Source organism: Amphiura filiformis, chromosome 20, assembly GCF_039555335.1.
Source record: "Amphiura filiformis chromosome 20, Afil_fr2py, whole genome shotgun sequence".
NCBI classification, from domain to species: domain Eukaryota; kingdom Metazoa; phylum Echinodermata; class Ophiuroidea; order Amphilepidida; family Amphiuridae; genus Amphiura; species Amphiura filiformis.
This window is the reverse complement of record NC_092647.1, coordinates 52,000,406-52,012,328: the sequence shown is the minus strand read 5'-3', so window position 1 is coordinate 52,012,328 and position 11,923 is coordinate 52,000,406. Positions and strand designations below refer to the sequence as shown.

Here is an 11,923-nt window from a genome sequence, read left to right as displayed (position 1 = left end):
TGGGATATTGACTCAGGGGAAAATGTCTGAACTTAATTGGCAACCTCTGCAGATTAAATTCAGACTTACGCTCTCCCCATGGGTCATTTAGAATTGGGTAAATGAATCATGAAAGTACTCCGACTTTCGGAGAGGACATTAAGCCGTCTGTAAAACTTTAAACTGTATTGTGTAATGTGCATTTGCGTCAATCGGTCTTGGAATGTGGGCAGTAGTGAAATTTCTTTTTGACATGGGGAGGGGGACGGGGTTGGAAAAAAAATCTTGAAGTATAGTAAATCTAGCACCTTTTAGCGACAGAATAAGTTGATGGTACAAATATGCGCGAAGTGCAAAAACTTGAAAACTTGAAAATTGAAGTGCAAAAACTTGAAAACTTGAAAATTGAAGGTAAACTGATGAAATATGGTGTAAAATTGGAATTACGCGAAGCGCGAAAAGACGCAAAATATAAAGTTAGTTTGGTCAGAAACTCACATACAGGCATCAACATTGGTGGTGATTGTATGGACCATCCCCATAGCAAATTATTGGGGAGATTTATCACCCCCACCCGGATCTACGCCTATGAATGTGGGGGGGCCTGAATTGTCAAAAAGTGGCTGAAAAGAACAAAAAATGGGTAATTTTTTGAAAAGTTGGAGGGGACCCCTGACCCCAAGGGCTGACACCCATGGTAATACGAGCGTTCACCCCTGCGTATATCTACCTTGAGAAAATAATGCCACCAGCTGCGCCAGCTATATTCGCATACGCACCAATCCTTCCTGTTGTTTCCTATGAAAAACAATTGTAGTATCATTAATCCATGAAACAGAATTAGGGAATAAAGTTAAGAGGTTTTGCCATTTTTGTTTTCAAATTTCATACTAGACCTATACCAGTGTGGTAAGTATCATAATAGTATGCACTATTTAAGGGTACTACATGTAGCGATCATGCTGCTCAAAAATGTCATCAATTTTCATTTCAATTCAATCATGCATTACGAAATGAAAAAATATTTTCACTGGCTTTAAGGTTATTCATTATTTTAAACTGTTGCGATTTGGTAGTTCACAGTATCTTACGAATGGTTGTGAGCTTTGGCAAAAACTGCATTGCTCAATTAATAGCGAGCGTGTAGGAGAGTTAAAATATCACAGATATACTTTTATAGGTGCTGCGGTTCTTGAGTTACGTTGTGAAGAGAGCTGAAACAACAACACTTTTGTAAAACGTACATAACTCATTAACAACAATAAATTAAGCAAGTTTGCAAAGTATACGATTTGTAGACTGAACTTTTGCAAAACATCAAGGTGTTAATTTTCAATAATATATTGCTCTATATAATAACAATCAATTTTTAGATTGCTTCGACCAACAATACCTCGTCAACCCTTAAGTGGACTCGAACCAACGCTGTTACTTCTACGCCGTGGGGAGATGTATTTCACATGTTTAGATAATTGAATAATTTCTTGTTGACTCTCTAAACCGTGCGGACGTAATCATCTCGTCCCGGGCATCTCGTCTCACGATATGTTTTGTTATAGGCCTGTTGTTCATGACGGCGATTTACCGTTTGTCATGACGAGCACGTGAATTATATCAAATTCAATTATGCCGAAATGTAACTCTGGGAAGGTTGATTAATACAAACATTTATTATTTTGTTCCTAGGGTTCTGACGATGTAAAATGACAATAAATTTCATATACGTAATTCTGTTTCATCTTGTTCATTTCGTGTTAGTCGTTCCCGCTCATTACATTGTGTATTCTTAAACACTTGAGAACGTTCCTGCAATCCTATTGGTTCTTACCCGTGTGATATGACACGATATGACACGGGTCAGCGCGTGTGCATCGATGCGATATGCGTACTCGCTATTTGAACCAATCGGAGGCGCATAGCAACAACGGGACTGATCGATTTCAAGCCCTAGGTAATTCCTTGCAAAACGTAGAATTTAATTTGATTAAAATTTGTAATACTTATGATATTTTTATTTGAATTGAAGTGTTTAAGAATGAGAATAAAGGTATTGTTTTTAGCCGGTGTCGTGCATCTATCGTCTCATATAACACGGGCAACATCATTATATTTGGCGTAAACAACTCGGCTTCGCCTCGTTGTTTTACTTAAAATAATGATGTCGCCCGTGTTATATGAGACGATAGATAAACTCCGGCGGCTAAAAACAATACCTTTATTCTCCAATTCTTCCTCCTTTTTAGAACTTCTAATCCGGCATTTATCTCTGCCTTTCCTTACTTGAGATTTTTGTGCACTACTTACTTGATTTACTCCCATTGTATTTTGAAATATAGTGTCGATTTGTGATTCCCATACGTTGTAAAATCCTACACATATACTATAACACAGCGCAGGTAGCCAAAACTGTTTACTCCTGCAAAATGAAAAGAGATATTTCAATGGAGTAATAATAAATCATTACAAACAGAGTGTAAGATTTTTTTCTGTTTTCCTATCCATCTTTGAAAAATAAATTACATCGACACCGTTTATCAGTGGGAGCTGGTACCTAATAGACAGGGCGTCCGTCAAGAGTCGGAAGGTCGTGAGTTCGAATCCCGATGCCGGAACATTTCCGTTTTTGTTGGGTTGGGTTGTGTGTGCCAGTCGGTATGTGTGATTATTTCTGGTCTTGTTACATTGCAAAACTTTATGTTGGCAAGTATATCTCCCAATTTCTTTCTCTCCCTTCCCCGTCTCACCCTCTGTCCCTCTACCCATCTTTCTTTCATCATCTCATAGATTATACTGAGCGAGCTTACATTTAATACTTTACAATCACAGTTCAGAGTTGATTCTGTTCTTTCATTATTTCCGTTTCATACTCACACTGCAAGACTTTTAGCACCTGGAATAAAATCTTTTCTTTTAACTTCAGCTGATGCACTTGGAGGTGTCGGAGGTTTGGCGGGAAAATACAACCAGGATAATATGCACAATAACGCGACCCATCCAAATTCTACGGTCAATATTATAAGGAGAACATGTTAGTTTCAGTGCATTTTTGTGAAATCAATTATTATTAACAGGGCCTGATACACATGATAAAAGGTCTAGCAAAATGCTTAAAAAGCCATATAGATGTGTTGACATCAATGTTTATCAACAAAGGCAAGGGACTGGTATATCGATATCCTTGAGTGAACCCCACGCAACCACTACATTAATCAATAGCCTTATTGTGATATGGCGGAAGTTTTAAAAACACGAGCCCTGAACAAAATATGATGCGCGCGCATAATATCAGGCAAAAAACAATGGAAATTGTGATGATGCTTGCGGAAACTGCCAGGCATTGACGCACAGTGCCCGGGGCACAGTGTCATCGCCCCGATATCTTCATGGCAAAAATCGCCATGGTAGGTTGAATCCACCGCCACGCATGTTCCGACCTGTTTAATAGTTTTGAGCCGCATAATGGGCCGAAGGACATCTGACTAAGGCTACTGACAATAGCCCGGTGACCATGGGTGACTGATCTCGCTAGCGTGTGAGTGACCATGGTACGCCATATGTCATCTCCACGATTGGCCTATACACTGCGCTATATAGTCGGCACATATAAAATCAGAATTATTGTCAGTTTTTGAGTTCAAGACGCAAGCTTCTTTCTCAAGACGCTAGCTAACGACTATCATATCTATTCAAAACATAATATTCAAGTGCAAGGAACCACATCTGGTTTCTTTATACGACATCATTTACGGGAGATATTCATCATTTTCTATCCCGGTATCCAAAGATTTTCGTCTCATATCAAACTCGTGCATAGCACATTCACGTGTATCGATCCCGGATATTGATTTTAGTATCTCTGATGCACCAATTAATTATTAGCCAGGCGATGTCGGTGTGTGACGTCAAAAGTCAACTCATCTATACAGAATAGTCGACTGCAGATCCGTCGGTAACGCTTTTCAATGGGAAATGAACTTTGCTGCTTGGATGTCACGATGAGGTTAGCATTTATTCCGTATTAGAAAGCGTGTTCCGACGGATCTGCACTCGAGCGGCCTCATAAGTTTTACATTTAAATTACTATTCTAATATGAATCATCATCGTCGGTTTGAACGGTCCTCATGGTCCTTTATTATGTTTATAATTTTCAGTGAACAGGCAACTTTTATTTTTTCACTATTCGGTAGCCTGCAAATATGTCTAAACCATAGAAAGCAAATTTATACTTCTACGCTACTCAAATTTGGTACACACACCGGAACGCTTTCACCGGGTCAACCGGCGTCTTCAGCGGATGTTATTGCTCTGAAGATTGTTGTTGCTAGTGATGTAGTACTAGGACACCTCCGATGACGTCACAGAGGTTGATGACGTCAAACTTGAAGATGTTGTGCCGCCCCCTTGGTTCCGGAGGGTCAGGAGGTTGTCCCAGACAAGTTTGACGTCATCAACATCTGTGACGTCATCGGAGGTGTCCTAGTACTATATCACTAGCAACAACAATCTTCAGAGCAATAACATCCGCTGAAGACGCCAGTTGACCCGGTGAAAGCGCTCCGGTGAGTGTACCAAATTTGAGTAGCGTAGAAGTATAAATTTGCTTTCTATTTACGTTTACCGCTACGTATGAATATACATCATTATATGTTCTAAAATCACATTCCTATTATATTGTTCTCATTTGTAGTCGTACTGCGGCTCTTGAACACAATTTATGCTCTTGACCTTTTGGGAGCGTTTTTACACAAGACAATAATAAAAAAAAACGGTTTTGTCATAATGTTACGAAAAAGTATTAATTTAATTTGGTGTTCCTATACTTCGCCAAATATACACAAATGGGTACATTTGTCATATTTATTCCGGGTGATTTCCCAGCATATGTATTCGATACAGATATTATGTAGATAACTTACCAATATACATTAAGGTGTAGATCTCGTCTATGTGTTTACTTCTAATTTCAGGATCAATGTCTGCATGTACATAATAAGAGAAAATAACAGTAATATAATTGAAGCCTAAATTGTCCGTTTTTAAATGAAACAAAAATCAGACAGAAAATAACTATCATGCACATATCACGAAATATTCCTGGAAATGAAATATGTGCGTTGTATTGTTGCAACCACTTCTAAAATAAGCATTCACGATCATCATAAAAAAACATTTAAAATATTTTCTGATTTTTTTAAATTTGTTTGTTGCAATTACGGTTGATTGCATTATACCTAGACGGTTTGTTAAGTGACGGAGGAGCACAAATATCGACTGGGACCGAGACTAGAGAAACTCTATACCGGTGATATTTCGGTAACTCCTCTGCAAGTGAAACCCGAACCACGTGGCCACGTCGTCAGTCCATTGCCAATTTACGTAACAGGCGTACGCATTAGTGATGTGCGCATCGACAGCCACGTAGTTACAGTTTTTGGCAAATGATTTCGGGAATTACCGAAATCGGTGCCGCCGACAAGGGGGTGGGGGGGGGGGGTGTGGGGGTTAAGGGGGTGCGTTACCCCCCCAGGTCCTAGGGGCCCCGTAAACAATAAAGAAAGCATACCTTAATGGGCCCATAAAAGGAAAGAAAAGAGACCGCAAGGGCCCGTGCGTTCATTTTACCCCGGGCCCTTCATGCCTCTCGGCGGCACTGAGCCCGAAAATGGTCAATTATGACAAAGGCTAGTAAGTCCGACCTTCTTCGGAGCTTTGGTCTCCTTCTCGGCCATAATTTTACTGCTACAGCCTAAGAAGACGCTGCGAAACGTTGCCTCTGCGGCTCTCAGTCTCGCAACAGCAAAACGCCCTTTTAAACATGTTTAAAAGACGTCGAACTATTTGAAATGGTAGCGATTTACAGCTTGCTGCTTACGCTCGTCTAATTATACAAATCAACGTCTAATTGATTAAAGAGGATTATTTATTCAAAACCAATCTGCCATTAACGCCTCTAGAAGTCAAAGTGAACGCGAATAGTGAGCAGTAAAATATGAACGAAAATATGTCAATTTAAGACCATTAGTTCCATATTTCGTCATTACCTGCAAAATTACCTGTCATCTGTTATGTATTATCTAGTTAAAAGATCAATTGTTGGAAATCTAATTTGGTTTGGGTTTGGTTTTATTATTATTATTATTATTAATCAACACTTATATGGCGCTCTAACAATGAGCACAGCGCCTTACAAAATATACAGGCAAAAATGAAGCAAGAAACAAATACAACCAACATAAATACAAATGTGTTTTAAGCAAACGCTTGAAAGCAGGCACAGACACCGCCTCCCTCAACTGGATAGGCAACTCATTCCAGAGCCGTGGAGAGGCAACAGCAAACGAATGATCACCAGCTCTCTTATTTGATCGTGGAACCAAGAGCCTTGTTGTATATATCTGTAGAGGAGCGGAGTCTGGGCCTATTTTCGTGCGTTACCGTGACGCTGAGCAAGGTAAGCAGGTCGCATAAATATGGTGGAGCGACATTCATCAAACACTTATAGACATACAACAATATTTTAAACTGTATTCTATCCTTCACTTGAAGCCAATGCAAGGAGTTCAGGAGATCCGCAGAGCACCTGTCCCGTCCACAAGCAAAAACTAGCCTGGCCGCCTTATTCTGGACACGTTGTAGCCGTTTGAGGTCAGCATCACGAGCACCAAACAAAAGAGAATTAGCATAGTCTATGCGGGACAAGTGCTCTAACGGCATGATGGCAGGCTTCCTGAGAAATAAAACGGCGTATGCGCCACAGATTGCGAATGTGGAAATTGATAGTTTTACACAGGGTACAAATATGGATGGACATGTTCATTGAACCATCAAAGGTTACACCCAGGTTCTTAACAGAGATTGAAGGCTCAGTTGTTTTACCATCAAGCTGCAGTTGGATATCAGACACCAAATTTAACACTCTTGGGCCCGCAACAACAAAAAACTCTGACACATGTCCCGAGTTTAAGTGACAAGACGCTGTTGGTGCAATCATACGTTGGCGTTGGATTAAATTTGAGCAAGAAATCCAATCGATAGTATGAAGTTGCCGTTCCATTTGAAGCCAAACTGCATTTCGCAAATTCTCTATTATCATGTGTCCTAGCTTTGACTTACCATCACAATCACTGACGTTGGACATTAACAATCTGAAAAAGTTTAGAACAAAATTAAAACAACATGGTTTTATCGCAAGTAGTTGCCTATAGTGTTTTTTTTTTGTATACAAGCGCAGTTGTGTGAATGGTTCCTAATCAAAATGTAGCTGAATGCAATTTATTAGTTTCTTTTGACATTATATAGTTTCGAAATCTCCAACAGGCCAGAGAGCAAGAGAAGAACGCCATGCGACAACCTTGCTTAAAATGGTGATTCTCCGTGGGCCATTTACCACTATTTTGTCGATGCAATCATATGATTCTGTCTCGGTTTATTTGCTTATTCAGTGTGTCATTCCATCTCATCTACAGGGTGTCCCAGAAAAAATTACCGAGCAAATGCATTTGTACGTAAGTCGAGAAGTAGACATCAGAATCCAAAAATCTAAACATCGGCGTGTAGCTCATTTTATTTTGCATCTTATACGTCAATTTTACTGGAATCGATTGACTGATTGCGAAGAAATGGGCGATTACATGACGCATGCGTCAATTCACTTCATTCCAAGTTTGAAAGAAAGACCATTCAACACAATGCGCACTATAGTCAATGGGCTTCATGTATTGTTCTGTGAAATCCTTTTCGTTCCTTTTAAACAATATGTTTCTTGCAAAACATTTAATTAGGTTTTGTTCAAATGAAAACCTACACGATATTGAAAATGAAAGCTTGCATGTAAAATGATGCTCTGTACTTGTAAATATCTTTTTTCGTTAATGTTGATATAAATGTAGCATAAAGATTTATTGCATAAAAGAATAATAACACCTGGCTTAAAATATTTCTCACACACGTTCAAGTTTTTGGAATATTTCGTAGAAATTGTAATGCAAACTTAAACATTTATGCTACATGGTATCAAAAATCACACTTAAACTGAAAAGCACTTTGTGATCATTGCCATTCTTGGCTCAAATGATCTTTGGAAAGTTAAATATGACATATCTGTACAACCTAAAGAATTAAAGTTGGAGAGCCTCCAACTGCAGAAATCAAAGCTTTCTCGGACAAACTGTTATTTATCTTCAGTGAAAGCCTGAATAACATAACATCGTTGGATTATAAAATAGATAATGTGGACTAAATTTAATGAGATACGCAAACTTAAGGAAGCAGTTAGCGAGTATGAAAAAACCGCCTGTGATCAAACTTGGAATGAACTGCATTGATGCGCGCATTATGTAATCGTTAATTTCTTCGCAACCAGTCAACCGAATCAAATACAATTTTCGTACGTGATGCACAATAAAATAGGCTATGCGCTACATTTTTAATTTTTGATTCTGATGTCTACTTCTCGACTTACGTTCAATTGTATTCACTCGGTAATTTTTTCTGGGACACCCTGTATTGTAAGTTGTTTTAGTGAAAAAATTTAATTAAACAATTAAACAAAATATATATATCCGAAATTAAAAGAACATGCAGATGGTATGAAAAGATTGGGTGCCCACCAGTGTCAATGTTTATGAACAGCCTGAATCTTACCCTCTTACAAGTGCAACATGGGATTCTCTTAAATTAATAATTTAATTTAATTTAATTTAATGAGCTTGGCAACTGTGGGGTGGGGGGCACATCATAACCTTTTGGTGGGTATGTTCCCCGGAATTTTGAGAAGGTGGGTCTTTAGGAGCTGACGGCATACCGGTAAAAGGGGGCCTTTTGGAGGTGCAAAACAGCCAAAATCAAGGATCTTTTCTGACCTCCTGAAAAACAGAAATGTGCGGAAAGAACAATTTATGGGTCTTAAAGAGCTGAATTATCAAAATCAAGGGTCTTTCGGAGATTTATTTTGGTCAAATTTAGGGAGTCTTTGGGAGCTGCGAAATCCAAAAAGGGGTGTCTTTCCCCGGGGAACATACCCGTATGGTCATTTGTGTTAAGTGCCCCTCCCTTGGCAACTTGGCAACTTCTGAAAAATGATCTAAAAGTTAGGTGGGTCTCCGTCTTCTGATGTACTTAGATATGAATAATACTGGAAAATGATGAGGTGCCAGTAGATATAAGAATAATAACACGAGGGCTTAGAGCCAGAACTAGCTATGTCCATTTGTTTTCTCAATTACATGTTACTCATTTCGGCAACAAATGTACGGTTAATTATGCCCTCCATAATAAATGCAAGTGACTTTGGGGTATATACATGGTCACTTGAACAGTTAGACGCAAGTGACCATGCATATACCCTAAAGTCACTTACATTTTCTTATGGAGGGCAGAATTAATCGTCCATTTGTTACCGAAATGAGTAACATGTAATTGAGAAAACAAATGGACATAGCTAGTTCTGGCTCTAAGCCCTCGATATAAGGCTACACAACCACCATACAGCTTAGGCCAAAAAAACACAAAAAAAAACATGTTTGTTTCCTGTAGCAGATCAAAAAAAGTCAAATGCGAAATGCGGTTTTTTATTTTTATTTTTTTTTATCATCCATGTCTTCAAATTTAAAAAATACCTTTTTGATGCAAATTGGAATGGTAAGTTACAGTGGGTCTCTCCGGCACACACAAAAAAATCATATTTCTTCATATTCAAGAATATTTATGACCCCCTTTCAAACTGCAGTAGTTTTTCACCATGCTCGTTTGTTGTGTAATGTGTAAATGTTTACTCCAGTAGTGTTTTATATAAACGAAATGCGCGCTACAGGAAACAAACTTTTTTTTTGCCTTACCTTGTACTATTAGTACACTGATATTCTGACACAATCGTTGGTCCTAGTAGAAATGAAACAGCCACACCCAAGTAACCTATAGATGTTAATACCCCTGTTGATGTTGTACGCTCATGAGGTGGAAACCAGGTTGCTGAGAAAAGAGGAGGTCCTGCCACCACAACAGGACCACCTAGAGCATTCAAAATATGACCGATGTTCATTGGCCTGCAAAAATTAATATGCCTGAAAGTATTATTGCTACGCTCGCATGTATACCGCACTTGATAATTCTATTAAATGAAACAATGCTCTTTACGGTTTTGTTTTAACATAGTGTTGGTTCTGGGAACGCATCTTCTGTTTTTTTATTTTTTTATTTTTTGTTCAAAACCAGTTCATTTCATTCGGCTGCGAAGCAGGCGACTACAAAGTTTCTCCATGTACTACGATCTGAAGCCAAAGTGGTAATGGCATCTGGCAGAAGAAAGTTGTCGAAATCCCCCAACAGTTTTTGCACATAAGACAAGTAGGATGTTCTTTGCCTTCCAGGTCTTCTTTTACCATGTAATGGGGTGTAGAGAGCATATCTTCTGCATGGTTCATCTTCCTGCATCCTCAGGATATGTCCCAGGAATCGTAGTTGTCGTGATCTGACAGAGTTGATAAGAGGCACAGTGTTGGTGATGGCATAGACCCTTTCATTACTAACATGGTCGGTGCGCTTGATGTTCAGCATTATCCTGTAACATGATGTACCAAAAGCGTTGATCTTATTTTCCATATCAGTAGATATCACCCAGGACTCACAGCCATAGAGCAATACTGTAACACAAGTGGTGTTAAACAGCTTGACTTTTGTTGCAACAGTGATTGTTGGACTTCTCCACAGATGCTCCAGTTTCCAAAATGCATACCAAGCAAGCGCCTTCCGTCGGGAGAGGTCACTGGTGCTAGAGCCCATCATGGAACCAAGATATTTAAAATCAGTGACATACTTGATGGGTTCTCCGTATACTTGGAGTGGTGGCTGAGGATTGCAGTTGATGGTCATGTACTCAGTTTTGGGAACACTGATGATGAGACCCAGGCTTTCTGCTGCAGCCGCTGTTCTGGTCAGCTGTGCCTGTGCCCGCGGGATGGAAGATTCAAGCAAGGCAATATCATCAGCGAAATCCAAGTCGTTCAAAACCTTGGCAGGATAACGCCTGGAGCGACGCGGGTGTGTTTCAACACCGCTGTTATTCCCCGGTAGCCATCGTCATCAAATAATCGATGAGAACAATGAATAGGAATGGGGCCAGAACATCCCCCTGCAATACTCCAGTAGTCACTAGGAAGGGATCCGAGATGTTGCCATCTACCAATACGGCACTTTGCGAATTAGTATACAGTACACGTATTGCCTTTACGATGCTCTCAGGGATACCATAGTGCCGCAAAACAGAAAACATCATCTTCCTGTTGATTGAATCAAAGGCTTTCTTGAAGTCAATGAATGTTATAGTTAGTGGAAGTTGGTAACTATGGAAAGCCTCCATGATTCTACGGAGGATATGCGTTTGCTGTGCACAGCTTCTGCCTGGTCTAAATCCGGCCTGGTTACTTCTTATTACAGGATCAACATGGTCCCTGATTCTATTCAGTAGGATCCTATTGTACATCTTAGCTGCAACTGACATCAGTGTGATTCCTCTATAGTTGTTCATGAGGCTGAGGTCTCCTTTCTTTGAAGGGGAACAATAACATTGGTAATCCACTGTTCTGGTGGCGTAAGCTTTGTAAAAACTTCTACGCAGAATTTATGGATGATGTCTACCATAGCTTCACCACCACCCTGGAGTGCCTCAGCGGTAATCGCACAGTCCAGTCCAGCAGCTTTGTTTGTTTTCATTGCTTGAATGGCTTTTCTTGTCTCTTCCAGGGTAGGGGGGTCAGCACAAATAGGCAAGTCCTGGTCGGCGGGTGGTGGGAGATCAGATGTTGGTGGTCCATTGTCATTGTTCAGCAGGGCACAGAAGTAGTCCTTCCACTCAGCAAGTAGTTCTTTGTCGCTTGAGGGGATTGACCCATCTCTCTTCTTCACTTTGGGATTTGATCTCTTCTTCTTCCCCGAGATGTCATGGAT

The 11,923-nt window shown here is 39.8% G+C and overlaps 1 protein-coding gene across 1 annotated transcript; it reads right to left on the bottom strand.

Moving 5' to 3' along the window:
• Nucleotides 1-705: 705 nt before the first annotated feature.
• LOC140142375 (solute carrier family 49 member 4 homolog) lies at nt 706-7,118 on the bottom strand. The gene is made up of 5 exons (XM_072164344.1): nt 7,094-7,118; nt 4,897-4,956; nt 2,851-2,980; nt 2,284-2,395; nt 706-777 (listed from the first exon to the last, which is right to left on the bottom strand). Exons 1-5 carry the CDS (start codon nt 7,116-7,118, stop codon nt 706-708), a joined length of 399 nt encoding a protein of 132 aa, XP_072020445.1.
• Between the last annotated feature and the right edge of the window lie 4,805 nt (nt 7,119-11,923).

Excerpts from the sequence above, each read along its gene's own strand:
- LOC140142375 (XM_072164344.1), bottom strand. The coding sequence starts at position 7,118 with ATGTCCAACGTCAGTGATTGTGATG. Across the intron at positions 4,957-7,093 it reads CAACGTCAGTGATTGTGATG|ACATTGATCCTGAAATTAGA; the intron begins GTAAGTCAAAGC and ends ATGTACATGCAG. Across the intron at positions 778-2,283 it reads ATACAATGGGAGTAAATCAA|GAAACAACAGGAAGGATTGG; the intron begins GTAAGTAGTGCA and ends TGTTTTTCATAG.